We start from the raw sequence: 26,741 nt of genomic DNA, 5'->3' as shown, positions 1-26,741 counted from the left end.
GGAAGCTAACTAGATCCCGTATTTTCTTCATTACCACTCCATAATACCCTAGGCAGGCACTACCAGGCCAAGCCAAACACGGCCAGCTTCACTCCCCTAAGCACAATTCTGAAAACGTGCTGGGCTCACCCTGTTTCCCCCTTTTTTTCCCTGCACAACTATTTCCTTTCTCCCCTTCATGATGCTGGCAACCATGCTTTGCCCCAGGCCCTTGCACTTGCTGTCTGGAACTCCAGTGCTGACCTACTGACTGCTGACCTGCTGCCCCCCTTCCCCTTTCATTATTCTATTACAGGTCTATGTAAAATGTTGCTCCACCAAATCTATCCTACTTTGTAGCACTTCAATTTCTTACCACTGCACACCTCATCCCTTACGTTTAAGGGGGCAGAGATTTAAGCTGGCTGGTATTTGCAAACAACCAAGATGCATGGGGAAACCATGCTGGTACTGTGGTCTGTGGACAGAACAGTGGAAAACATCATCCTAAAATATGAAAAGCAGCTCTATGATGGTCCAGGAACCCACAGGATACAATGAGGAAGAAAATCTCCACTCTATCTGAACAGGGTTGCATTTGGAATTACAAATCTTTTCTTTAAAAGTAGAGCCAGGTGCTGATGGCTCATATAAGCTTACTCAGGGGGCTGAAACATGAGGATTGTGGTTTGAAGCCAGCCCCAGCAGGAAAGTCTGGGCAACCCTTATCTTCAAGTACCACCAAAAAGTTTGAAATGGAGCTGTGGCTGAAGTGGTAGAGTACTAACTAGCCTTGAGTGAAAAAGCTAAGGGTTAATGCCTAGACCCTGAGTTCAGGCTGTAGGACCAGCACACAAAAATTAAAAAAAAAAACAAACGTGACAAAATCTGGGCTGACATTGCCCAAAAAGAAAAGTCCTCTTAGCTGGGTGCTGGTGGCTCACACCTGTCATTCTAGCTACTCAGGATGCAGTTCCAAGCCAGCCTTAGCAGAAAAGTCCCTGCGGGACTCTCATCTCTAATCAATCACTCAAAAACCAGAAGTGGAGCTATGGCTCAAGTGGTAGAGTGCTAGCCTTGAGCAAAAGGGCTCAAGTACTCTTTATCTGACTTATGTAACTGCTATCCCCACTGTAAATTACTCTTATAATACTAATAAAACTTTTTGTCAGTCATGGGGCTTGAACTCTGGGCCTGGGTGCTGTTCCTCAGCTCTTTAGCTTAAGGCAAGTGCTCTATCACTTGAGCCACAGCACCACTTCTGGCCTTCTGGTGGTTACTTGGAGACAAGAGTCTCATGGACTTTCCTGCCAGGCTGGCTTTGAACTATGATCCTCAGATCTCAGCCTCCTGAGTAGCTAGGATTACAGGAGTGAGCCACCAGTGTCTGGCCTAAAACATTTTTTTAAGCTAAGGGACAGAGCCCAATTCCTGAGTTCAAGTCCCAGTACTGGCAGGAAAACAAAAGGCAGCAATCCAGGTTTTATACAGAGGCTCACAACAGAGGTTGTGAAGATAAATGAAAGCACAAAGTCTTTATTGAACAGATTAGGATTAATGGACCAGTGAGAAGCACTGGGGGCAGATGTGCATAGAAATGCAATTTATAAAATTTTCAAGGCAAACAAGTGACATCTGTGAAGATAGCTTTAAAAAAGTTTCCAGATATACATTCATTCATTCATTCATGGTTTTCATAACTGGTACCCAGTTATATGATCTCAGGAAATGTAGAGATTTCATTTATCATTTGTACCAAATCCTTTTTTCTGGTACATTCCTTAGTGCCTCTGCAGCAGTAACTAGACAAGATGGGAAGGCATTCAAGACGTTCAAACCTCCAGCACCTCACAGGAGTCCGAGTTTCTGAACACAGAAGGCAATGCTGATCAGAGAAGGGAATAAAGAAAGAGGTTATTAAGACAAACATGGATCCAGACCTCTCCACTTTCTAAACACGTCTATGTATGTGCTAAGAACCGTCCATCCCAATGTCCTTTCTCTCTCTTCAGGTCCAGAAACTACACTCGCTGCCTGCCACCTCTCACCTCTAAAACCAAATGTTTCAGCAGTGACTTACAAAACTACAGGACTCTTTTATTTTTAGTGCCCATACTGGTGTTTCAACTTAGGTTTTTTAGCTCAAGGTTGGTGCTAGTACTTGAGCTATACCTCCATTTCCAGTTTTGCTGGTTAACTGGAGATAAGAGACTCATGAACTTTCTTGCCTAGGCTGACTTTGAACATCAACCCTCAAATCTCAGCCTCCTGTGTAGCTGGGATTATAGGCATGAGCCACTGGAACCCAGTTATTCAGAGGGTTTAAGTGACTTTTGTAAATTAAAACAAACTAATATAGAAAAAGGAGGGGTGTACTGAAACTACAAAGATTATGTTTAAAGGCAAAGCATTATGTTAATAAGCTGCAATTACATATAAAGGTAATAATGAAAATGATCTTCCCCCAAAGAGCTATGCATGTCAAGAAACCCAAATTGAAAGGCAAAGGTGTGGCTGATAACCCATAATCACATTCTCTTGAAGGATACGGTACCCCAGCCCGAGAGGCAGGCACTGCCCTTTCCTGAGTGCGGGCTGTCCTCCTACCCAACCCACCCATCAAGTAATAACCAGCTTGCTTTGCTCCATCCTTGCTACCAGCTGCTAAATGTACTGTATCCTTAGACTGTGTCCTTAGCAAAACCCTCCCCCATCATCAAGCTGACACACAACAGGGAAGCCATGGGTACAGAAACAAGGATGGGCATTACTATGTAAAAATAAAGATGACGTGTCAGAGACGAGGAAAAAACCGAGCAAAGTAAGGGGTGACAGTGTCCAAAAAGAAATGTACTCATTACCCTCTGTATATCACCTTTATAAAAGAATAAAATATGTTCAAATACCAGTAAAACAAATAAACAACGGAGATACAAAGGTAGAATACCTAACTTCCTCCTCTGCATCTGGTCTTACTAAAATGGCAACCATGTCCTGTCAGTAAATCTGGAGTCACCTCAATTTACACAGTGACCAACTTGGACAGACATGCCACCTCTACCTTCCTGTTCCCACTTCAGCCAGCAGACCATTGGTTAGTGTTAACTCGTTAAGAAAATCTCAGAGCCAAGTACACTTTTTAAACAAGGATCAGGGATGTGACTCAACTGGAAGAACTCCTACCTGCCAAGTTCAAACCCCAGTGCCACCAAACCAAAAGCATTCTAGCAAAGCCCAGATACAGTAAAGCAATTTATTAACTCAAAACTGACTTAAAAATTTAATTCTGGGTACTAAATAGATCAACAGTTTCTGGTTAACAATTCTGTCATCTAATTTATGCATATATTTAGTTCATTATCTATGACCAAAAAAAAGAAAATAAAGAAAGGAAAAAAGGCTCTGGGCACTGGTGGCTCACGCCTATAAATCTAACTATTCAAGAAGCTGAGATCTGAGGATCAGAGTCCAAAGCTAGCCTGGGCAGAAAAGGCCATGAGACTCTTCTCTCCAATTAGCCACCAGAAAACCAGAGTGGCACTGTGGCTCAAGTGGTAGAATGTTTGCCTTGAGCTGAAGAGCACAGGGACAATGCCCAGGCCCAGAGTTCAAGCCCCATGACTGACCAAAAAACAAAAACAAAAAAACAAGGCGCTTGTCAGCTTGGTCAAGATAACTCATGAGGCGGTAGGGAAAAGGGCTTTGAGAGGCTGTAAAGTTGTTAAGTCATGTAAATTACCTTCACAGTGGACTTTGACTTGTTTCTGAGCTATGTCAAACACAAGGAACACACTAAAGTGTGTTCTTTAGCACTTATTCCACCCATAAATGTCCTGAGAAAATGGCAGCCAGCTAATCTTAAGGATTAGAAGAGGCGAGCGAAATCTAATGCTGCCAAGGAGCTCCATCTTTCTCTGAATAGTTCACAAGATCAACTACATCCCTGACAAAAATTACTGAGGAACTATTAAGTCTAACTTTTTGGCTTAAGTTTAAGAGAACGATGTACAAAATACTTCTTTTACAAAATGCTTTACGACATGTAGATGTCGCTTTTCACTAATTACAATAGTTGAACATGCTTGGAAAGAATGGATAGCTAAGAGTAAGTTCTTCTAGTCATTTAACATTTCAGTATTGATCACAGCAAAAATGCCATTTAACTTTTGAAAAATTAACTATGAAGCAATCAATACCCCAGAAACAGTGTGTCGGTAACTATAACACTAAAACAAATCAGCAGCAGCCGACTAGAGGAATGGCTCAAGTGATAGAGTGCTAGTTGAGTGGAAAACAAGTGGTAAATAAGCTGAGTGAAGAGTGCAAGCCCCTGAGTTTAAGTCCCAGAACCAGCACAAAAGAAAGGAAAGCAACAGCATAATACAGGAATTGGTCGGTTTTAAGCCACAGATAAATATTAAAAGTGAGATGTAGTCATGACCAACAAAAACATTAGCTAAACTTATCAATCCATCCTTGGCGCTACAAAAAAAAAATCAGTATTACTCAATAATGGCAATTACTACAGTACACCTCCTCATCACTGGAACTCTGTATGTCCCTGCAACAGGCCCTGCTTATTTCCTGGTCTTGTACTGACTCTCCTCCATTTCTGTAAATCTTTATAGGGTGATGCAAACACAACTCACGTATTAGGTAGGGGAGTAATCAGAAGACCATGAGAGACCATTAAAATGCTCGTCCTTTGGCCCCCACTTCTCTCTGTAAGGACATTATCTAAAGTAACAATAAATACTGAAGCTCAGAATACAAGGTAAGATATGCCCTCAAACCCAGAAAAACGTGTTACTTGACCAACTTTTGAAAACTGGGGGCCATTTAAACATTAAATCCTACAAATCATTGAGATCTGAAATCCATGGGCAGCAGCACCAAACCAACAAAGACAGGAAAGACCAGGCACCTTCATGGAAAGGAATTGGAGAGGAAACTGGAGAGGAAAAAAAAAAAAAACAACGTATCTTCCTTCTGCATCAGGTTTGGGCAAATACCCTCCCAGCCACCAGCACCTTCCTAAAGCAGGATTTAAATGGTTCTTAGGCCAGGCCCCCATAACTACTAGAGATATGTTAGGACAGGGGGGCAGAACCTGTAATACTCATTCTAGTTATGATCATAGGTATGGATGGACTATAATATTTAAATGACACACTTCCGAGATAATCACTAAGTCTCTGTAGAAAGCATTGAAACTCAAATCTTTAAAAAGTCAGGAGACAAATATAGAGATGAAATGCACAAAACAAATGAGCAGGCAAACTAAAAGTTCTTGAAAGTATTTTACTTCAGATTGAAAACTGAACAGTGTCCACACTGTTCATTGCAAGATACACAGTATTCACGAGTACAATGCTGGTCATTGAGGAAATGTATACACACCTCAAGTCCTCCTTCATGCTTTTTCTTTTAGAAAGATACTGTTTACCAAAAAGAAACTTCAGCAGTACAGGAAAAACTATTTTCCCAATAAATTTACGAAAACCTAAGATTCCCAATGGAATCAAGATTACCTTCCCGCTACCACCGCCTCAATATAATCACATGCTTATTGGAACACTAATATTCGCACCCTAAGAGTACATTTACTTTCAACAATGAGGGTGATTCTTTAAAAACAAACTTCAGTGTGGTAAATGTAACATGGATCTCTGTGAGTATTAAGTGTCTGAAATAGGCAGCTAATACTGGATTTAATATTATTTTATAAATAATTGTTCCCTTAGCAGTAAACATAAGTCTACACATTCACAATAGTCCTACAAAATAAATACTGTGATTATGCACAATATGTTATGACAAACTAGTTTCAAAAAAAACAAAAGCTTCAACATCTTAATAAAAATTCTGATCAGAATAAAATGTGACTCTAAAACATTGTCAAAATAATATCACATTTAAAATCTCCCACGGTTTACACAAGTACTATGAGTTTCCAGTTGTGGAACATATTTTTTCATTGTGAATTAAAATATGAACATATTGGAAATTGTTAATTTCAGTGATGATACCAGTTTTGGTCTTACTTTTAGCATTATTCTCATTATAAAAGGTTGCACTAAGTGTCCATTAATGGTCTAATTGGTCTTCAGTATTTCATAAAGGTATAAAAGAAACTCCTAAAAGCCAATAGTCCTTCATACATAGATATGTGTGTGTACATGTATATACACACACATATATAAAAGAATCTCATCTCAGAAATGGCCGCATTTAACAGTCACACATTGACAAGGACCTTCACCTTAGAAGAAAGCATTTTCAGAAATGCCACTTACATTCCGTTATATTCAATATTCCCAATTGAGTTTCAAACTCAACAAATGATAACAGAATTACACATTTCATTTGCACTCAAAGCTGACCACAACCAAAATTTACAGTATGATTAAAACAAGCCAATGTTTAAAAAAGTTTTAATTAAAGACAACAATTCCACGAAAGTAGAGGATAAAGAATGGGATGACAAGAAGTATTTGGTCTTAATAAGGCAATACAAAATAGATCCACTATCAAAGACCATTTAATTTTTAAAGATCAACAATACCAAAAGCATAAAGTGGAGTATAAGAAAATAGTTTTATAGTGTGATTTAATTAAAGCTGCATACAGTTATTCCCTCCTACTGTAGTGAGTGTGAAGTGAGAAGAGATGAGAGACAAAGCACACGTAGCACACAGGGTAGAGCGGCCGCATGCAGTCTGTGAGCTCAAGGTCTCACTGAGGAGATGGGAACAGAGCACAGAACAGACCAGGTGGCCTTTACTCTCCTAGTAGGAAGAAGCTAGTGAGGGAGGGGACAGGAGAGAAGGGGTGACTGCAAAGGAAACAAACACAGTCATGTAATTGCCCATTGCCCAAGAAGACAGCACTATAGAAAACAGTTGCAAGTTAATTCTCAGAGATGAATAGAGACTTTTCAGTGTTTACACAAAAGTACATAGTACATTTCTTTTTACAAAATAAATGTCATTTGCCACCATAAACCTTTTTGCTAGAGAGGAAAACATTTTGCAGCAGGTCACAAGGATTCTATGAAGTCACTTCAATGCTGAGGAGAACAAATTGAGTAGCAGAGCTAATCCCTTCCCTGTGTGGATGTTGGGATGACAATTCAGATTATTCTTCAAACTAATCCTGAGAAAAAAATCTGTTTACAATTCAAACAGTAATGTTATGTAAAAAGTATTAACAAATCCACTATTACAAATATCAATTTCCTATATGCTCTTCTATATATACACAATAAAATGGTAAATATATGCAAAAATATTAAAAAAAAACAAACATGCACAGATCACTTTCCCCTTTGGAATCTGGACTTCCTATAAGATACTCTCATTTGCCTTCCCACCCCATCCTCTGAAACTGTTTCTTGTTTCTATCACCCTACCCACACTGAATACTATTCTCTAGAACTCTGCATAAAGCCAATGAGAAATATATTTATTTTACATTCAAGCTTTAAATCTTAAAATGACCCTGTTGTAGCATATGACTTATCAAATAAGCAGCCTTTTTTTCCCCCTTTTTGCTTGTTTTTGTTTTAGCAGTTGTCAGTCTTCATGATCCGTTCCGTGGCGAGCTGGGAAAAAACGCAGTTGCTAACTCAACGTCTGAACAGTGTGAGGCTCCTGCTGTCCCCAGGAGTCCCTGCGCGACTGTCCTGAGCACGAGATCACTGAACACAGAATCAGTCCGTCGCACAGCGCCGACTATCTACAAAGCTCTGAGAGGGGCGCGTCCCTCTTGTGTTTCCTCTTTTTGCCATGGTAATACTGGTTATTGGATTTGCCTTGATGCTGTTTGTTTGTCATCAAGGAACCATGGCTTGTTTGAGCTGTACCTTGGAAGCCTTTGCTGGAGGAACGAAAGAGCCTTGCTGATCCATGCTGCAGAAAAAGAAAGCAGTCAGAAAGACATCAGTATTGCAGAATGGCAAATCTGGTATCAGAAAGAAACTTCCCAAACTAGAAATAGGCAGCTGAGAGTCACCACACTCACACTGACCGTTTTAGTAGGCACAAAAAAAGAGGGTTAACTGAAGGTTAACTTCTGAAAAACAACATGAAAATAGACCACTATCTTGTCTTCTTGTACAGAATATGGAAGAATTCTCAAGGGACCTACACCATGCTAAGCAACATTGATGAAGAGGTGTGCGGGCAGAGGTGTGCAGGTCAGGAGCAATGCAAGCTGGCTGATCTGCTCCAGCTATCACCCTCGATGGCTTCCTCTAGACGCCAATCTTTTCTGTCAGCCCTGTCACTTATAATGCCACCACTCTGCATTTGATACAGATGGCTAGGACCGTAGAGGTGTAGTAGATTCAGCCTGTCAAATCTGATCAAAGGTAACTCATGAGCCAGTCATCTTGGCACTGCCCTAAGCAGCCTTTTCCTAGGATCCTAGCTGTATTTGCTAAGGTGAGAGGTAATTGGTAATTGGTAAGGTGAGAGGACATTAATCCACATCCCAGTATTAAGGGTTTCCTACCCTCATTATGATGATTTGTTCATGGTTAATAATAACTTTAAGTAAAAATTTAAAATGATCCCTCTGGCCTAGGGCCTTCTGCATGAGAAAAACATGTTTTACCCCTGAGCTACATCTTCAGCCCATGTAATTTCTTATGCTGAGTCTGTAATAAGTCAGGTTGTTTGGGACGTCTCATTATGGCTGGTCACCAGAATCCCACAAAAGTTTTTGTTGCAATGGTGTCTTATAAAGATCCTCAGGACATCCTGGTATTTTTTAGAAGCATTGTCATGCTTTGGAAACTCTTAGGACAAAACAGATTTGTTCTTTAACCTAGAGTTTTCTTCACAATCAAGATAATCATTGTTAACATGTCAGAAATTTTAACTTTTTGTATTGAATATGAACTATTAGATTTGCAAATTCCACATACCTGAGATTTGTTGGTACTGTTGGGTGTATTAGTGGTCTGGGTACTCTGCATTTTTCCAACTGTCTGAGAGGAATCCAAGGACACATCCTGTGACCCTACTCGGCTGCCAGTGGATGGACGGCAGAGCAGCTGTTTGGGGGTTTTGCATGGTGTTGCATCAGAATCCTAACACAAATCAGATGTGTTATTCTGGGCCATATTAGTAATTTGCATATTCAATATTCAGAAAGGAAAGCAACTTTGCCTATGTACTCTCTAAACTGAAATATTCATAAATTGAGGGGGCCGAGTGAGGGCTATTCAGAATGAATTACTGTAAGTTTTTTCCCAAACATTTAAAGTGACTTATTTTACCTGAGGGCTTCTGTTCATTGCTAATATCTCCACCCATATCTAACTTGTTAATCAGCTGAGGAGCTCACATAAATTCCAGTTGATTGGCATTTTTATTTGTAGAAAACAAATTACAGTATCATGAGAAGAACAGGGTAGAGAGTAGAAACTCAGGCCCCAGTCTTGGCTCACTGTCTTCAATCAAAAAGAAGACAACAGGCTTCAGTGGTTCATTCTCTTAAGAATCTGGGGTGACAGATCCCTTTGACCAAATATGTGGATGCAGACTTCCTTAGAACAGGAGGTCATGCTCCAGCTGCTTCTTGAGCTATTTAGGCCATGAATATGGGGACCCCTTCACTTGAGCACAGCATCTAACATGTCAGTCACACTGCCTCACCCCTAAGTGCTCCCTTTTGAGGCTGTCTCTGCTTCTGTACTTTGTGTGTAGATCATCTAGCTTAGAGATCATCCATACTCCAGAATACCACTCAAGGACCCAGGAGGCATACTGGAAGACTCACTATGAATACTTATCACTCATAGTGATATGTGGCCATAATTAAGTTCCTTATACACCTACTTTTTATGTTACACATTTAATAAATTCAAATTTCAAATAATACATGGGCCTTATTTTAAGTCTTAATTAAGTAACCTTAAAATTTACTTCAATAAAGAGAACTAATGTAAGCCAGGTACCAATGGCTCACACCTGTAATCCTAGTTACTCAGGAAGCTGAGATTTGAGGATCGAGGTTCAAAGCTAGCCTGGCTAGGAAAGTCCATGAGACTCTTATCTCGATACGATCACTAGAAAACCTGAAGTAGAGCTGTGGCTTCAAATGGTAGGGTTCTAGCCTTGAGTGAAAAAGCTCAGTGACAGCACCCAGGCCAAATTCAAGCCCCACAACTGACAGAAAGAAAGAAGGAAAGGAGGAAAGGGGAGAAGGAGGGAAGGAGGGAGAGAAGGAGGAAGGGCTGGGGGGGGGGGAAACTAATGTAAGAGATAACTGAATAGGTTAAAAGTAGATGAGAGGTCAGAGGAAAGAATGGGGAAGGACACGAATTCTTTCTGGGATGATGGAAATGTGGAATTAAGAGAGTGGTGATGGCTATAGAACATTGTGAATATATTAAAAACCACTGATGGTCTGGGGTCTGAGGACCAGAAGTCTTTTAGAGCTCCTTGGGGTGATGGGAACACTCTTAGTAGAATTCTGGGCTACAGATCTGAAGGCATCTGATAAATTCACTGAATACAAGATTAGCATTCTCTTTATATCAAAAGAAAAAAAAGTATAAGCAAATACTGAAGGGTAACTTATGACGTACACTTCAGAAGTTTGAGAGAAGTGTCCCAGTATTTTCATTCTCCTTTGAAAGGATCAAAGAATAAGACAATCTGATGACAGAGGGATGGATGGACAAGTACAAGATACGCAAGGAAAATGTGGAAGGTGAGTATACAGATGTCATTAAAACTGCAAATTTGAAATTATTTTGGTTTTTTTTTTGGGGGGGGGAGAGGGGGAGGTTCCTGGGGCTTGAACTCAGGGACTGAGCACTCTCCCTGAACTTTAAAAATTTTATCGTGTTGTACCCACTTGAGCCACAACTCTACTTTTGGCTTTTTGGTGATTAACTGGACCTACGAGTCTCATAGATTTTCCTGTCCAAACTGGCTTCAAACTACAATCCTCAGATTTCAGCCTCCTGAGCAGCAAGAATTACAGGCATGCACCTGTAATTATAGCTCCTGACTTGAAATTTTTCTTAAGGAAATATTATATAATGAAGTTCAAGTGTGAAGGCTATTTAAGTTTTCCAGTATCAAATGAAAAGCAGCAGCCTCTACCATCTGGACAGCCCACCCCAGCAAGGGAACAGGTAAGCAGAGCTGTGTGTCATACTTACGACATCGCTAGAGCTGGACTGCGTGGCAGAAGAGGATGACACTGGACCTGATGAAGAGTTTGAAGAGTGTTTACTAAGAGACTCCGAAGTTTTACTTCTACATTTTCCAAGGGCTTCATTTTCTTCAGACAGATTATTATTACATTTATCTAACTGCTGAGTATCTACTATCAAGGTAACACCATTTCCTGAAAGAATGGCAAAAGATTGGAAAACGTTTCTTCCCATTAAATACACACAACACAGAAAAGCCTCTAAGACCTGTCAATCAATCAAGGAAGAAGTCTTACCATTGCATGAAGGCTCGGGTCTATTCTGTAAGCCCCATTGCTTGGATATCCAATCTCTGTATGTGGCAACTTCATCCGTCACTCTAATTATTCTACCTAATATGCTGTGTGGGTTTAAAAAATAAAAGGGTACATTAACACGATAATAAAAAGCTACAAGCAATTCTGATACAATGGGCTGACTTTAGGTAGATTTTTTTTTTACCTCTCGGTTTCATTGTTGGGATAGTACTTTGCAATTGGTGATACAGCATGACTCAAAACAACGTAGGCATAATCAAAGGCCTGCTTCACTTGCATGGCCCCATATGAGCTCCTTCCAACATCATTACCTTTAAGAGAAATGTACATGCAAAGTAGTAAGCTTGACTGCTGTCTAATGTGAAGAAATGCAGATTATCTCTCTTCCAGGAGAGCAAGAAGGTATACCAGGAGCTGAGCTGGCAGTCACTCCCTTAGCTCCCTGGTATCTGAACATACAGTAGCAACATTCCCAATGCCTAAATGTTTGCTGCTCAACAAGGGTTCTCCTAGCATATATATATATATATATATATATATACACACACACACACACACACACACACACACACACACACACACACACACACACACACACACACACACACACACACACACACACATATACACACACACAGTCATGCAAACCAAAGAAATAGCTTCCTATTGCCTCTCTAGAATAAAACTAAGCTAAATTACAAATTGCTCTTTTGTTTGTGGAGTTTTCGTTTGGTTTTGGTTTTACTTAACTACATACTTATTTTCCAAACTAAATTATGAGCTCCTAGAAAGCTTTCATGTCCTTGCACAGTACTGTTGTATAGCGTGAGCTCCCAAAAATTATTTCTTCAATAAATAAAGACAGATCTATTAACCTTTACGAGGCAGCTGAGTGAGCTAGGAAAGGGCTCGTAGGCAGTTGTGTGTCTTTCCTTCCTTACTCATTTTCAAAGTTATAGAAAATAAGTAACAGCACTTGCACTAAAGCCAACAATAAAGAATCTAAAGATTTTATAGTTTAATCAGGAAAAAAATATTGTCCAGAAAAATGAACACAGAAGCAAATAAATACAACTGCATGAAAGGAATTTGTTTTCTGTTCACTTTTAAGCCACCACAAAGCTTGAAAAAGCACAGGGACACTACATTAAATCAGAGAAGAAGTGGTCAAAGGGCTTGCCTGAACTCAGGGATCTACTTACATGCTCACTGCCCCTAAGGATGTCAGAGTACCTAACATTCCTACTGACAGCTGGCTGCAAGCACAGCAATGAGCCCCCAAGACAAAGGAAAAGTAGTCGTCAGGGCCTGCACGTGATCCTACCCAAATAACGGAAAGCTATCTTGGGTGGCTCATACGAGTCAAATGGCTTCTACTCTCGACTCATCTAGAAGTCTCGAGGATGTTTTCTGGGAAATAAGCATAGTCAGAAATTATCCTGCATTTTTCACCTAAAAAAGTTTGAAATAAATTGGGCACTGGTGACTCATGCCTGTAATCCTAGCTACTCAAGAAGACTAAGATCTAAGAATCACAGTTTGAAGCCTGGAAGGAAAGTCTGTAAGACTCTCCAATTAACCACCAAAAAACCAGAAGCAGATCTGTGGCTCAAGCGGCAGAGCACTAGCCTTGTGTGAAAAAGCTAAAGGACAGTGTACAGGCCCTGAGTTCAAGCCCCAGTACCAGCACACACACACACACTAAGTCTGAAGTACACGGTGACTACAATGCCCTCTCTTTGGATGCCCACAAATTTACCTAATTTCAATACCTGGTTGTAAAGGATCTTCAATATACAGCATTGACGGTCGATAGCCATCTAGCATATTTTTCTGTACTTCATCTTTGGCCACATATGAACCACCATCCTTTATCCGGATGCCAGTCTTTAGATAATTGAAGTGCCGTCCATATAATTCAAAAAATTCTATTAAGAGAACACCATAGTTTGTATTGGGGATGCAAGCGTCTTCCCTGGGATGTAACTAAAACAAGAAAAGAGAAATTATCAGAAGAGGGTTTAAACAGCAACTTCATTTCTACCAGCAGTATTAGAACTTGGGCTTGGCAAAGCAGTAAAGAGACTGTTACAGACAGCACTGTACAACAATGTCACAGGTACAGTGGCGAAGGACAGGCTGTAAGGCTGCCCCAGGGCACTGACAGAATAGTCTTGGCCATCACTTCAGGGAAGACATCTGATTCACATCAGAGTGTGGCTATTGGCAACCAGTATCACACAGACACAGAAGACCAAGCCTCAATTCCAGCTAAAGTCACACAATTAGTTGCATAGGAGGCATTCTTATTTGGGGCGTTTACATTGCCACGAATGCTTATGGGAACCAGGCCATATTTCTGCATGTTAGTATCTATAGTGAAGTCCCAAACACACTAGAACATATGGAACTAAAAATTATGAATATTCTCTCCTAGGAATTTTTAAATACTTGTTAAATCACAAAAAGGTACACAGTTTAAAGTGCCATACATAATCAAGAGAAGTATTCCAAAAAAACTTGATTTAAATTTTTCCCAATCCATCTTTCTTCAGTGAGCACTAGCAGAGTGACCCAGGCAACTCACCTGAAGGAAACTGACCGCCATTAAAAAGAGACTGTAAGAACCAATTCCACCTGTAAATACTTCATTAAGGTCCCTCTGTAGTAAAAACTGTTTCAATACTAAAACCAAGTATGGCAATACAGGGTATTTCTGAAAGAGAAACAAAATTGTATTTTTAACAAACCCCTCTATCAGCAACAGGTACAAATATTTGCAAGGGACAAAAGCTGGCCCTTACATTCAAATTTGGTAGAAATATACAATATACTTAACTATTTTATTTTTGGTGCCATTCTTGGGGCTTGAACCCAGGGCATGATGCTGATCCTGCACCTTTTGTTTTGCTCAAGGCTAGCGTTCTACCACTTGGGCCACAGCACCACTTGTGGCTTTTGGGTGGTTAGAGATTAGAGTCTCATGGACTTTCCTGCCCCGTCTGGCTTAGAACTGTGATCCTTAGATCTATTACAGGCATAAGCCACCAGTGCCTAATTTTCTTAAGGGTCAACAATTCTTTAAAAAATGTAAGCTGCAAGTAATTAAGGGATTTCTCCTCGTATTTGAAACCTGACCTATGGTAACATAAATAAGAAACATGTGTTCAGTACATGTGCAATGATGCTCACAACCACGGACAAGGTAGTCATTTGTAAACTGGAAACACAAACAGTCCAAGATGACAGTCTTTCAACATTTAACATACTCAACCAGCATTGTTTTTTGTTTTCTTTTTTTTAAGATTTATTCTCTTCCTTCCTGAAATTCACTTGTTATGTACGACAGTGACACTATGTATTCAGATATATCTAAATGTATGTATGTATTTGTGTGTCTTAAACAAAAAGATATTCAACCAGTGGGATGTTGAGGGTTTTCTTGGTTGGCACTTCCCTGTATACCTGGTCCTACAGATAGATATTGGGAGGAGAAGAGTCTTGTCCACTGTCTTTCAGAATGTTCAGAGTTCCACCAAGCGCCCTGGAAGTATAATCTTCAGACTAGGGACACAGAGGAAACAACACAGGCCCAACCCAGGAAGGAGTCTCAAAGCCATTCTGTGGAGCCAGTAGGATCACTGGAGATATCTTATCTGAGTGTTTTCTACACTTCCTACAGTGACCACATACAGCTTCAAAAAGAAATCGCTTGGACTTTTTGCAAATTATATCAATGCAAGCAAGCATGAATGAAAACAAAAAAGAACTAAGCATTTTTAAATTAATTATGGTTGAAATCAATCAGACTAGATACAGTCTCTTTTTTGGGGGGGGGGGTGGGGGGATCCGGTCATGGGGCCTGAACTCTGGGCCTGGGCGCTGTCCCTCAGCTCTTCAGCTCAAGGCTAGCGCTCTACCACTTGAACCACAGCGCCACGTCTGGCTTTTTTTCTTTTTGCTTATGTGGTGATGAGGAATCGAACCCAGGGCCTCATGCATGTAAGGCAAGCGCTCTACCACTGAGCCACCTTCCCAGCTCTAGATACAGTCTCTTTTTAAAGATCCTCCTACCTACATAACCCATGTAGCTAGGATTACAGATAAAAACCAACATGTTAGGGTTTGTTTGCTGAAATGGTCTTGCTAACTTTTTGCTCAGGCTGGCCTTAAACTACCATCCCCTCCCAATCTTCATCTCTCGAATAGTTAGGACTTTAAGCTTAAAACACTACATCTAACCAATCTGAAGTTTCTTTCTTTCCTTCCTTCCTCTTTTGGAAGTACTGGGGTTTGGACTCAAGGTCTCATGCTCTGGCTCTGTATTCTTGCTCAAAGCTGGTGCTCTACCACTTAAGCCAGGCTTCTACCTTTTTGCTGGCTAATTAGAGATGGGGTCTTAAGGATTTTTCTGCTTGGATTGACTTTGAACTACAATAATCCTCAAGGTCTTGGCCTCTATTGTAATCCTAGCACGAGCCACTGGTACCTAACTTAAAGTTCCTATTTAGGAAAAAAGAAATAAGCCACTCAGGCCTGTAATCCTAGCTACTTGAGAGCTGGGATTAGGAGTAATTTGAGATTAGAATTGCAGTTTGAATCTAACCTGGGCAAAAAGTTCATAAAAACACCATTTCAACCAACAGCTAGCTGAGTATGGTAGTATGTGTCTGTCAGCTATGTGGGAGGCTGAGATCAGGAGGATAAAAGTTCCAGGCCAACCTGGACCAAAAAAAATTGCCAAAAACCACCAGTCGCTGGTGGCTCTCACCTGTAATCCCAGCTACTCAGGGGGGCTGAGAAGTCAGGTAATAAGTACAACGGGTGAACAAATGCAGCAGTAGTACTCACTAGATACTATGTTGAGAATGAACTATACAGCTTAATAGGGAAAAACTAGGAGAGAGATGGAAGAAGTGATTGCCCAAAAAGAAATGTACTTATTACCTGACTTCTGTAACTGTAACTCCTCTGCACATCACTTTTATAATAACAATAAAAAATACACATACATACAAAATAATGGAGCTGGGGATGTTGGCAGGCTCTTAAAGTCCTAGTACTCAGAACATAAGAGGCAGGAGAATCTCAAATTCCAGTCAGCCTGTTTCACTTCAACAAAGCAAATGAAAACAAAACCAAAGAAAGATAAATAGAAACTGTGCCCCTCCTGAAGAAAAAAATTATGAATGGATAGAAAAGATATTACAGATGTCTCTTATCTTCCTCCAAGAGAACATCAGCAGCACTCTGTTAAGAGTGTGCCCTTGCCCTTCTGTCTGTCAGCTTTTTGTCTGTGTGTCTGCTTGTTTGCTTGCTTACTAGTCAATAAAGCTTCACCAACTTTTCTCACCAAAAAAAAAAAAAAAAAAAGAAAAGAAATTACATAAGCCAAAGCAATGAGCAGTTTAGCTTAAGGAAAGTTGGCAGCTGTTTAAAAATGTTTTGAAAATGAGGTTGGCAAATTCTTCCCTGTCTTGGAAGAAAACCGGAACAAATAAACCACAATACTACAAGAGAAAAACAAGAAAATCTGCAGGCACTTTACAAGGGACCCAGGGATTTGAGGTGTTTTCCAAGGGATGCTCTTAATCTGAGTTTGTAAAAACAAAAAAAAAACAAAAAAAAACCCCACAGGCATCAACCAAGCAGCACCAGCTCAGCCTGCATGTCCCTAGAGCACAGAATATCTTCCAAAGCGTCCCTATCTTCGCTCTCACCCCAGGCCACATACACCACAATGCTGACCATGACAGGCAGGTTCAAGGGAGGCAGAACAGGCATAGAAGGAAAAAGTGCTGGAAAACTAATGGACTCAGGACAGAACTCCATTCCCTACACTTTCACCCTAGGCTCCCACAGAGGCTCTGACCTTGGTAAAATCTTTGATGAGGTCTGCTGCCCTCACGCCATTCTGGACATTAAAGCTGATATCAACTTTGACTTCAGTAAAAGAATCTGTTAATTTAATAATAGGCACCTAGAAAGAGAAGGAAGAGAGGGTTAAAATATTTCCCCTAAGTTAAATGACAAAATCAGGTGACAAAAGGTGACCAGGCATTACAACACTAATGATCTGGCTACCATGTGCCACATTCATTTGCTATTTTTTGCTGTATACCCTTAAGATGGACAGCATACCAAAGCAACTATTACCTCAAACAAATTAGCACATCTATTATATTAGTTATGTTATGTTAATACAGTTGCATTAATTCAGAATTTTGACTAATTTTTAAATTATATAATGCTTTGGAGAACAGCTTCCAACTAAGCAAAAGTCTAGAGTTATCAATGTTAGGCGCCAAAAGTTTCATATTGCCAAACTGTTTCTACTAAAAACTGCTAGGATCCTTAAGTCATATAAAAAATAACCCACTTGCATTATTGGCCATTGTTGTACGTGGCTCAAAAATCATCTTATAAAATAAGATAAAATCTAAGACATTCTCAAATGAAAACCGATAATTTATATGCTGTATTAAGATTTCTTAAAATATTCTACCTGTACCATATGCTAGCCAACTGTTTGAAGAATTGGATCTCCAAATTAACAGGGTTTTTGTTTCTTTTTTTAGAACTTGTGATCAAATCCAGGGCTTTGCATATGCTAGACAAATGTTCAACCTGAGCCACACTTGTGGGTGTATGCACGTGCATGTGTGTATGTGTGTTCACAAATACACACATACACACACATATATTTTTTAACAGTGCTGGGTTTGAACTCAAAGCCTTGTGCTTGGATAAATAGGTAATCTACAACTTGAGCAATGTCATCAACAACTAACAACTTTTCATAAGAAAAAAATACAAATGTTTGCCCTAAAAATACGTAATGTGCAAAAATTACTATTATTCTATAATGAGCTTTCGTGCAAGTTAAAAGGCCATTCTAGCTATAGCTAAATTATAATTTGATTTACGCTCTCAATTATACATTTTTTTTTCAAGAATGCAGAACAAGACAGAATAGAATGGCAAAATCTGTGGGACTATCAACTACTTAACAGAAATCTGTACTTATACTATTTAATACTTAAAATCTCTACTGGTGTATTATGTGTAAAAAAAAGTTGAGTATTACTGCTTAAAGAAAAGCAAGCAAGTGCAAGTTCATTCTTTTTGCAAATAACATGTTATATGCACAATCACTGTGGCATTCACAGAGTGGAAGAATCAGTTATAAGCCAAGTGCAGGTAGCTCATGCCTGTAATCCTAGCTACTCAGGAAGCTAAGGTCTAAGGATCACAGTTCAAAACCAGCCTAAGGCAGGAAAGTCTGTGAGATGCTTATATCTAATCAGCCAAACTCCAGAAGTAAAGCTATGGTTCAAGTAGTAGAATGCTAGCCTTGAGCAAAAAAGCCTAAACCCTTGAGTTCAAACCTCAGGACTGGCAAAAAAAAAAAAAAACAGCCCTAAATATTCCCCAAAATTCAAGTTCAAACTTCCTGTGTGATAACTGGAGACTGAAGATGCAATAACAAGAACTTACAGTTGCCTTGTCTAGAACCTTCACTGAGTCTTCATCTGCAACTTTGTGTTTCCGAAGGGCTTCTTCCAGGGTCCACAGGGGCAGGTTCTCCCATTTCCCAAACACCACAAGATCGATATCACTGAGCACAAAGAACACATGAAAGTTTTGAAAAAGCAAGAAATGATTCCTGTTTCAGTTGACATTCAAATTAATCCATGAGAGCCTATTTCCCTCCCTGCCCATTAAGTCCAACATACTGATGGTGATAGGTGTTGATTTTAGCAACCTCTTCTCCTCAGGGATTTCACAAGGACTTAGGAAATCAGGTGATTCTGGCAGAAATAAACCTCAAAAATAATACTGAGTATTTCCTTTAAATAAAGGCTTTTTTTCTGGTGGTAAACTTACGGTTCTATTATCTGAGTGAGGTTAATTATGCCCAGCAGTAAGTGCAAGCACACTCTTCTTTCCAGGTGTACATACCCAAAAGGGTATGTGAGAAAAATGCTATGAGCGGATGTTCCACCGAAGACCAGGGGACTCCGTAAGATTAAGATTTTTCCTTCTCTTTACTTTCATGTATTTCCAATCTGAACCATGATGATTGTATGACCTATTCATATTTTAAATTTATTTTAAAAAATTATTTTGGAGTGATTTGGGTCCTCCTGAAACCCAGAACTTAAATAAGGAAAAATACTAATGTACTTGAGTATGTTATGGCTGCTATAGGCCAAGGCCAGCACTGGAAGAATGGCCTTTGCTAAATTCTGTCCACTCCAGCATACTGTGAGTTGGGGGAAAACAGATGAAATCAAATGGAAACATTGCCACCCAGGCTGTATACCAAGCAAGCCTTCAGTAGGAAACGGGACTAGGGGCCTAGAAAGGCCAAGACTTCCCAGAAAGTGATTGATATGGTCTGAACTTCTGAGTCAGGATGCTGTGACAGCAGCTAACTGCTTGCATTCTGAATAAAAAGGAACCCTCCCATCCTGGAGTAGAGACAGCAATTTGTAATAACCCACAGTCCATAAGGACAGCCTATCAGCACCTAAGTGTCTGGCTTAGTCACAGGACTGAGCAGACCTCTGCAATATAGTCAATTTCTAGTTCCATTGCTATGCGCTCCTTTTCATCTGTGTCATCTCAGTCTTGATAAAGACCATCACATGCAATATTCTACTCTAAGCAATTAAGTGTGATATAAGTACATGAACCTGTTTTTAAAATCTCACTATTCTGTTTTCTAATTGTGTGCGTGCGTGCGTGCGTGCGTGTGCGTGTGTGTGTGTGTGTGTGTGTGTATGTGTGTGTGTGTGCTGGTCCTGAGGCTTGAATTCAGGATCAAGGTGTTGTCTCTGAGCTTTTGTGTTCAAGGAGAGTGTTCTACCATTTAAGCCATAGCTCCAATTTCTTTTTGGTGGTTAATTGGAGATAAGAGTCTCAGGATTTCCTGCCTAGGCTAACTTTGAATCACAATCCTCAGATCTCAGACTCCTGAATAGCTAGAATTACAGGCATGAGCTACCAGTACCCAGCTCTGTTTCTAATCTTACACATACATTCAACAGCTGAAATTACTACACTATAGAAAATGTACAATCTCTAGAAAGTCTATAAATGTACTAACCTAGTAGGTAAATACAGGCCAGTTTTAAAGCTTCCAAATATCTGGACCTGAAATAGAAAAAGAAGGTATTAAAGTATAAGGCAACATGCTATGGAAAAAAGCGCAGGCTTTTGCTACCCTCTACTGGCAATTTTTGGTAATACATTAGCATTTTTTCTGACACCATGCTTTCTCATAATGCAGATATTCTGTATCCCCCAAGTAGACATTCTGAATACAGTTATCAAAATTTCAAATATGAAACATATAGATTAAAATAATGTCTAATGTTCCCTTCTTCTGGAAGCACAATCACAAATCTTAGTTTGTTTTCTGATCTAGAGTTCTCACTAAACCAGATCACTTCAAATGTAGCCATCTTCAGAGAACTTAAGCACTTTTACCAAGCATCATGCAGTGGCCTAACTGGGACAAATTTAAGCCATGGAGAACAGGGGAAATCGGACAAATACGTATATGCTTGTAACTGCAGTGAAGGACAAGACTCAGCCTAGCACTGAAATGGACTGGGAACCTGACCACAGCTTCATAATCTTCTATAAAAAGAGAAAGGAATGGATAACCATTAATCTCAGAATGAGGTTTCATTTACATGGAGTTCTCATCCTCAGCACTACTACTGTTTAGCACAGCTCTTTGCTGTTCACTGTAGTATGCTTAGCAGCCTTCTGTCTCAACCCATTAGATGCCAGCAGTGTTTCCAAGCCATGACATCACAAGACACTGCCACAGTTGCTGTGGAGCAAAATGAGCCCAGTACATGGCAAAGGCAATACAACACAGCATTGAGTAGCTCTTCAACAAAATGCCTCTCCCTCACCTACAGCATCATACTCAAACCCTTCTTTTCCAACTGGATAAAAATCTCCCTGGCTTCTCCTATACAACCTCAGGGCAAAGTCTAAAGAAAAGTTATGAAGCACAAAGTAATGAGTTCTGGAAGCAATCCTGGACAACATTCTGTTCACTGGCTATGGATTTACCAAGAGAGGCAGAAGAAACCAACCACATAAAATGAAATGACAATGTCAGTAAATATGTATATGTGCATGTAGTGTATACATATGCTTATGCATGCATATATACTATGTAGTTTATTCCATTATAGTGTTGATAGTAATGATTATGATCTTAGTGTTACCCTTTTTTTCCATTTCTTTAAAGAAAAATATACATCTAATAAGGAGAAAGAGGCAGAAATGATGTATACCTGCACTTGCCTAAAACAAGGAACTTCAAACAACAGAATAAATCCAAGGTGACATTTTCATTCAGTTGTAAACAATGGTAATATTTATATTGGCAGGCTGGATTAAAGTAAAGGGTGTGGGTGTGGGTCCTGGGGCTTTAATTTGGCCTGGGTATTGTCCCTGAGCTTTTTGGTTCTATGTTAGCACTTTACCCCTTATGCTATAGCTCCACTTTTGGCTTTAGGGCGATTAACTGTAGTTAAGTCTTACAGGGGGTGGGGGGAGGATGGGATGGGAAGGGGAAACAAAGGAGGAGGCTACAATGCTTGATAAGAAATGTACTCATTATCTTGCCCATGTAATTGTAACCCGTCTGTATTTTCACAATAAAAAAAAAAATACTAAAAAAAAAAAAAAGAGTCTTACAGACTTTCCTGCCCAAAAAGGCTTCAAACTGCAATTCTCAGATCCCAGCCTCCTGAGTAGCTAGGATTACAGGTGAGCCACCAGCACCTGGCTAGTAATAGGGTTTTCATAAATAACATGGAGTAACAGGCTACCACACCTGACACTGATGATTCCTAAATTCAGTTCATGTTTATAGTTGCTATTCAGCACCTGGTGGTGAAGTAGAGAAATGAGTCGAGTAATTAAATAATTCTAAAAACTGCATAAAATTGTTTGCCTTTAAAATTTAACTAGACACTAGTTCTACAAAAGCACATATATTGCATGTGAGATCACACTGCATGAAACTGCAATAGTCAAGCCTCCATCCAGGGTAGGGGATGTCCCCAGATCCCTGGCTCTGGGGCCGGTACTTACATCAGCGCTGGGCCAGAGCTCCTTAATCACACTCTCAATCCTGTTCACCACCTCCATCCTCATCTTCTCCTCTTCTGGCCTTGGAGACATGTATTCATAAAAATCACTGATTTCTTCATGCAGACTAAAGAAAAAGGAAAAAAGTTAACATGAGCAAGGCCAAGCTAATAAGTCTGTTCTGTAAGTAACCTTCTCTAAGTCTTACAATAGCTTTCAGCTAATAATAACCTTATGTTCACAGACTGTTACCTTATTTTAATGCTATAATTAATACTAAGCTAAAATGGAAATATAGGTAATTTAATCAAAAAAGCCCAAATAACTATTAGGAAATTCCCTGTGTAGCTGGGTGCCGGTGGCTCACAAATGTAATCCTGGCTACTCAGGCAGGAGGCTGAAATCTAAGGATCACAGTTTAAAGCTAGCCTGGGCAGGAAAGTCTGTGAGACTCTTACCTCCAATTAACCAGAAAAAAAAATCAAGAGTGAAGCTATGGCTCAAGTGCTAGAGCACTAGCCTTAAACAAATAAGCTAAGAGACAGTGACAGGCCCTGAGTTCAAGCCCTAGTACAAAAGGAGAGAGGAGGGGGGAGATCCTGTGCTGAACACTTACTGATCAGTAGTGATTAACAGGAAAAAACAAAACAAAAACAAAACACCACAGGCCCTGGTTTCTACCTTTATACTCACAGTCCAGCGAACACAAAGCAAAAAGGCACTGAACCCAAAGGGCATAGGCAACTTCCCGAGGGTGACACTGATCCTCCAAAGTCCCTTCCTCTCAGTGAGCAAAACAGTTTGTCTTTTGTTGCTTAATGAATTAAGTGTCAAATGAACCAGCCAGCCAGTAAGTGAGCCCCAGTAGTGCTTGGAAAAGAATGGCAGGTAGGTGAGGGTGTTCTGAGTGAGACATAGGTTTTTAAACTCAAGAGTTCTACAGGCAAATCAAAAAAGAAATCTCAGGAGAGCCAACTTTTCCTTGGTATACTTCTGGGGGCCATAGAGTCTCTAGCTTCCAGTGTTCCAAGGCCGTTTTATTGGAAAGGCTCCCAAGGTTTACCAGATTCCTTACAGGGTGCAGGAATGGTGGTTTGAAGGCCAAATAAGACCTGTTAACTTGGGCTGGGAAGGTGGCTCAGTGGTAGAGTGCTTGCTTTGCATGCATGAGGTTCTGGGTTCGATTCCTCAGCACCACATAAGCAGAAAATGCTGGAAATGATTCTGTGGCCCAAGTGGTAGAGCGCTCACCTTGAGCTGAAGAGCTCGGTAACAGCGCCCAGACCCCACAATTGACAAAAAAAAAAAAAAAAAAAAAAAGACCTGTTAACTCATTTGGTACACAATGGGAAAGACATGTATGCTTCTAGTCAGCTGCCTGAGGCTGTCTTCTTATATCGACAGTTTTGTATGGACCACAAGTTATGTTACAAATATCCAATGGTACTTGGCAGGAGAAAAGGTCACAGACAACAGTAAAAGAAAAGCTGTGAGAAAGTGGAGAGTGGGCATTGTGCTTTGGCAAGGACTGACAGCAGGAGTGAGGACCACAAGTAAACAGCAAAACAAACAGCTTGTTTCTTTGCTTCAGAAACAGCCTGCTATGAAGGATCAGTTTGTTTGTAAAGCAGACCTCTATAGAATATTTGCATTCTATCAGTGGGAGAAGGTAACAAATTTGGCTGCAATCTACAAAGGTGTTCTCATACATTTTCTTCTTCAAATAAAGTCGAAAGAAATTTAGTCCAGGGCTGGAAATGGCTTAGTGGTAGAGTGCTTGCCTAGCATGCATGAAGCCCTAGGCTCAATTCCTCAGTACCACATAGACAGAAAAAGCTGGAAGGGGCGCTGTGGTTCAAGTGGTACAGTGCTAAGCCTTGAGCAAAAGAAGCTCAGGAACAGTGTCCAAGCCCTGTGTCCAAGCCCCAGGATGACAAAAAAGAAAGGGGGGGGGAGGGAGAGGGAGAGAGAGAGAGAGAAATTTAGTCCAACTTCTAACTAGTGTTTCAGTTATAAGAAACTGAGTAGGATCCATTCTCTAAAACTCAACTGAGTGCATCTACTCAGTCAGTCCTAGGATGAAACAGCTTACCTACCCAGAACTCATGCCCTGAGTAATTTCAAGAGGAAAACTCATCTAAAACTGTTTTGTGACAGGTACAGTGGGCAAGTTCCACTACAGGCAGGTTCCAAGGGGACAGAGAAACTGCTCAGAGTGGAAGTGCTTGCCTTGCAGGCAAGGAGACTCAAGACCTTACAGGTGTAAACAAAGAAACCACATGACCATGCAGCAAATAAAAGGGATTTCCATACTGGGGATTAGGCTTTCTACCAGCACATTTATTTGGGGTTAAATTTACAGATTTTAAAATAATTTCTTAACACAGGAATGCTCTAAGGACAGTGGTAGAGTGCTTGCCTAGCATGTGTAAGGCCCTAGCAATGGGTTCTATCCTCAGTACCCCTTCTCTTCCAAAACATACAGTACCCTAAAAGCTGAGGGAAAAAATGTCCCATTGATTATTTTTCTATTTTAATTTGTTTCCCCTGTGGTGCTACAGATTGAACCCAGAGCCTTGTGCATGTTATGCTACTACACTATCAATGAATGAGCTATGTCCCAGACCTTGGATTTTTCAGACAGAGCCTCTGGAGGTTTTAACCCAGGCTAGATCAAATTCTGAATCCTTCTGCCTCTGTCTCCTGAGTTCTGGGATTTCTGGCTTGTGCCATCATGCCTGGCTATTTCTTTTATTGAAGTATATCCACCATACGGGAAAGGAAGTAAGCAAAGATGGAGGGAGTAGAACTATTAATGAGCTGGAGACCCTCTCTCAGGCCTGCTAAGTCCTCTTAAACCAAACACAAACCTCACTCTCCCTAAATGTAATTATCTATATGTAAAACATACAGGTAATGGACTTGAATACTCCAGTTTTTGAACAGTTTTGAGCTGTTACAAGGACATTATCATGTAGTCTGCTTCCAACAGTGCTTATCTAGATGCTAACAGAACACAGCAGGAATTAAATTGTTTCTGGAGCAGTAGTAGGCTGGCACACACGAGTACCATGAAGACTAAATAAAGGACAGGAACCAGAGAAACTGTGTAAGGTTGCTTTCACATGTTGATGTAACTTTATGACTCTGAAACCATCCAAATCTGAACAAAAAAACCTCAATTTCTCCCATGTTTGGGTCACAACCCAGTGAGATTAACTAGTAAATTCTGCTGAACACTACGTACCTAATCCCAAAAGTTCAGCCCAGCTTCATACTTAGTCAAATGAAGTTGTAAGATACTATGATTCTGCCAACTTCACACACAAATAAAACACTGCTCTGTGACACTGCAATACGTACTTGGTCTTTGTCCCCATTTCTTGGCATACAACTCCTAAAGTTTCTGGCAATCATACAAGCACTGAGAGTTTCTGTCTATGTTAATGACTGGCTTAGCTGACAAGCCCCTATAGGTAGCTCTGGGATGGGGATAGGAACAGAATGTTGGGACTTTCAACCCCACACTAGGACCTGGAGGGAAGGAGAAAGGTGCCAAAGGTTGACTTGCCTGACCATAAACAACTCCTATCTTAACCATGCTTACACACACACAAAAAAATTTTTTTTAAGGACTGGGTTCAAAGAGCTTGTGGACTGGAGGACATTGGGGACTCCAGGGAAGATGGACAAGATGGACAAATACCCACATGCTGGATGGTACATCCTACCTCCTCAGGGACAGGAGCTCCAGAGCCGGAGTCCTTTCCCAACCTTGTTGTATGTATGCTCCTCTCCGTCTGGGTAATTTTTATTTGTATATCTTCTCCCCCTCACCTCCCCAGTCCTGAGGCTTGAACTCAGGTCCTGGGCACCACCTCTGAGCTTCTTTTGCTCAAGGCTAGCGCTCTACCACTTGAGCCACAGCACCACTTCCAGCTTTTTCTGTCTATGTGGTACTGATCAAACCCAGAGCTTCATGCATGCTAAGGCAAGCACAATACCACTAAGTCACATTCCCAGACCTGATTTATTTGTATATCTTTTAGACTTGTTTTCCTAAGTTTTGTGAGTTGTTTTAGCCAATTAGCTGAAGCGAAAGAAGGGATCGTGGGACCCTAAGTCAGAGATGACCTGCTGAGAAGCAA

General features: G+C 40.4%; 1 protein-coding gene across 3 annotated transcripts in view; it reads right to left on the bottom strand.

The window, feature by feature from the left end:
- Positions 1–1,489: 1,489 nt before the first annotated feature.
- Positions 1,490–26,741, bottom strand: part of Tent4b (terminal nucleotidyltransferase 4B) — a 57,502-nt gene continuing 32,250 nt past the window's right edge. Inside the window, exons 2-13 of one of the 3 annotated variants that reach the window (XM_042693428.1) lie at positions 22,597–22,720; positions 20,582–20,628; positions 18,967–19,087; positions 17,342–17,449; positions 14,057–14,185; positions 13,242–13,455; positions 11,654–11,780; positions 11,449–11,552; positions 11,159–11,346; positions 8,909–9,073; positions 7,844–7,889; positions 1,490–1,864 (exon numbers count right to left, since the gene is read on the bottom strand). In XM_042693428.1, coding sequence (XP_042549362.1) covers positions 1,812–1,864; positions 7,844–7,889; positions 8,909–9,073; positions 11,159–11,346; positions 11,449–11,552; positions 11,654–11,780; positions 13,242–13,455; positions 14,057–14,185; positions 17,342–17,449; positions 18,967–19,087; positions 20,582–20,628; positions 22,597–22,720 — 1,426 coding nt within the window. In that variant the 3' untranslated portion in view covers positions 1,490–1,811. Of the gene's footprint in view, positions 1,865–5,260; positions 7,890–8,908; positions 9,074–11,158; positions 11,347–11,448; positions 11,553–11,653; positions 11,781–13,241; positions 13,456–14,056; positions 14,186–17,341; positions 17,450–18,966; positions 19,088–20,581; positions 20,629–22,596; positions 22,721–26,741 lie in introns of those variants that run through there. The other 2 variants (XM_042693427.1, XM_042693429.1) reach the window with 2 other exon arrangements.

This window comes from Dipodomys spectabilis, unplaced genomic scaffold (genome assembly GCF_019054845.1).
Source record: "Dipodomys spectabilis isolate Male_0828 unplaced genomic scaffold, ASM1905484v1 ptg000165l, whole genome shotgun sequence".
NCBI lineage: Eukaryota > Metazoa > Chordata > Mammalia > Rodentia > Heteromyidae > Dipodomys > Dipodomys spectabilis.
This window is presented reverse-complemented; position numbering and strand designations above follow the sequence as displayed.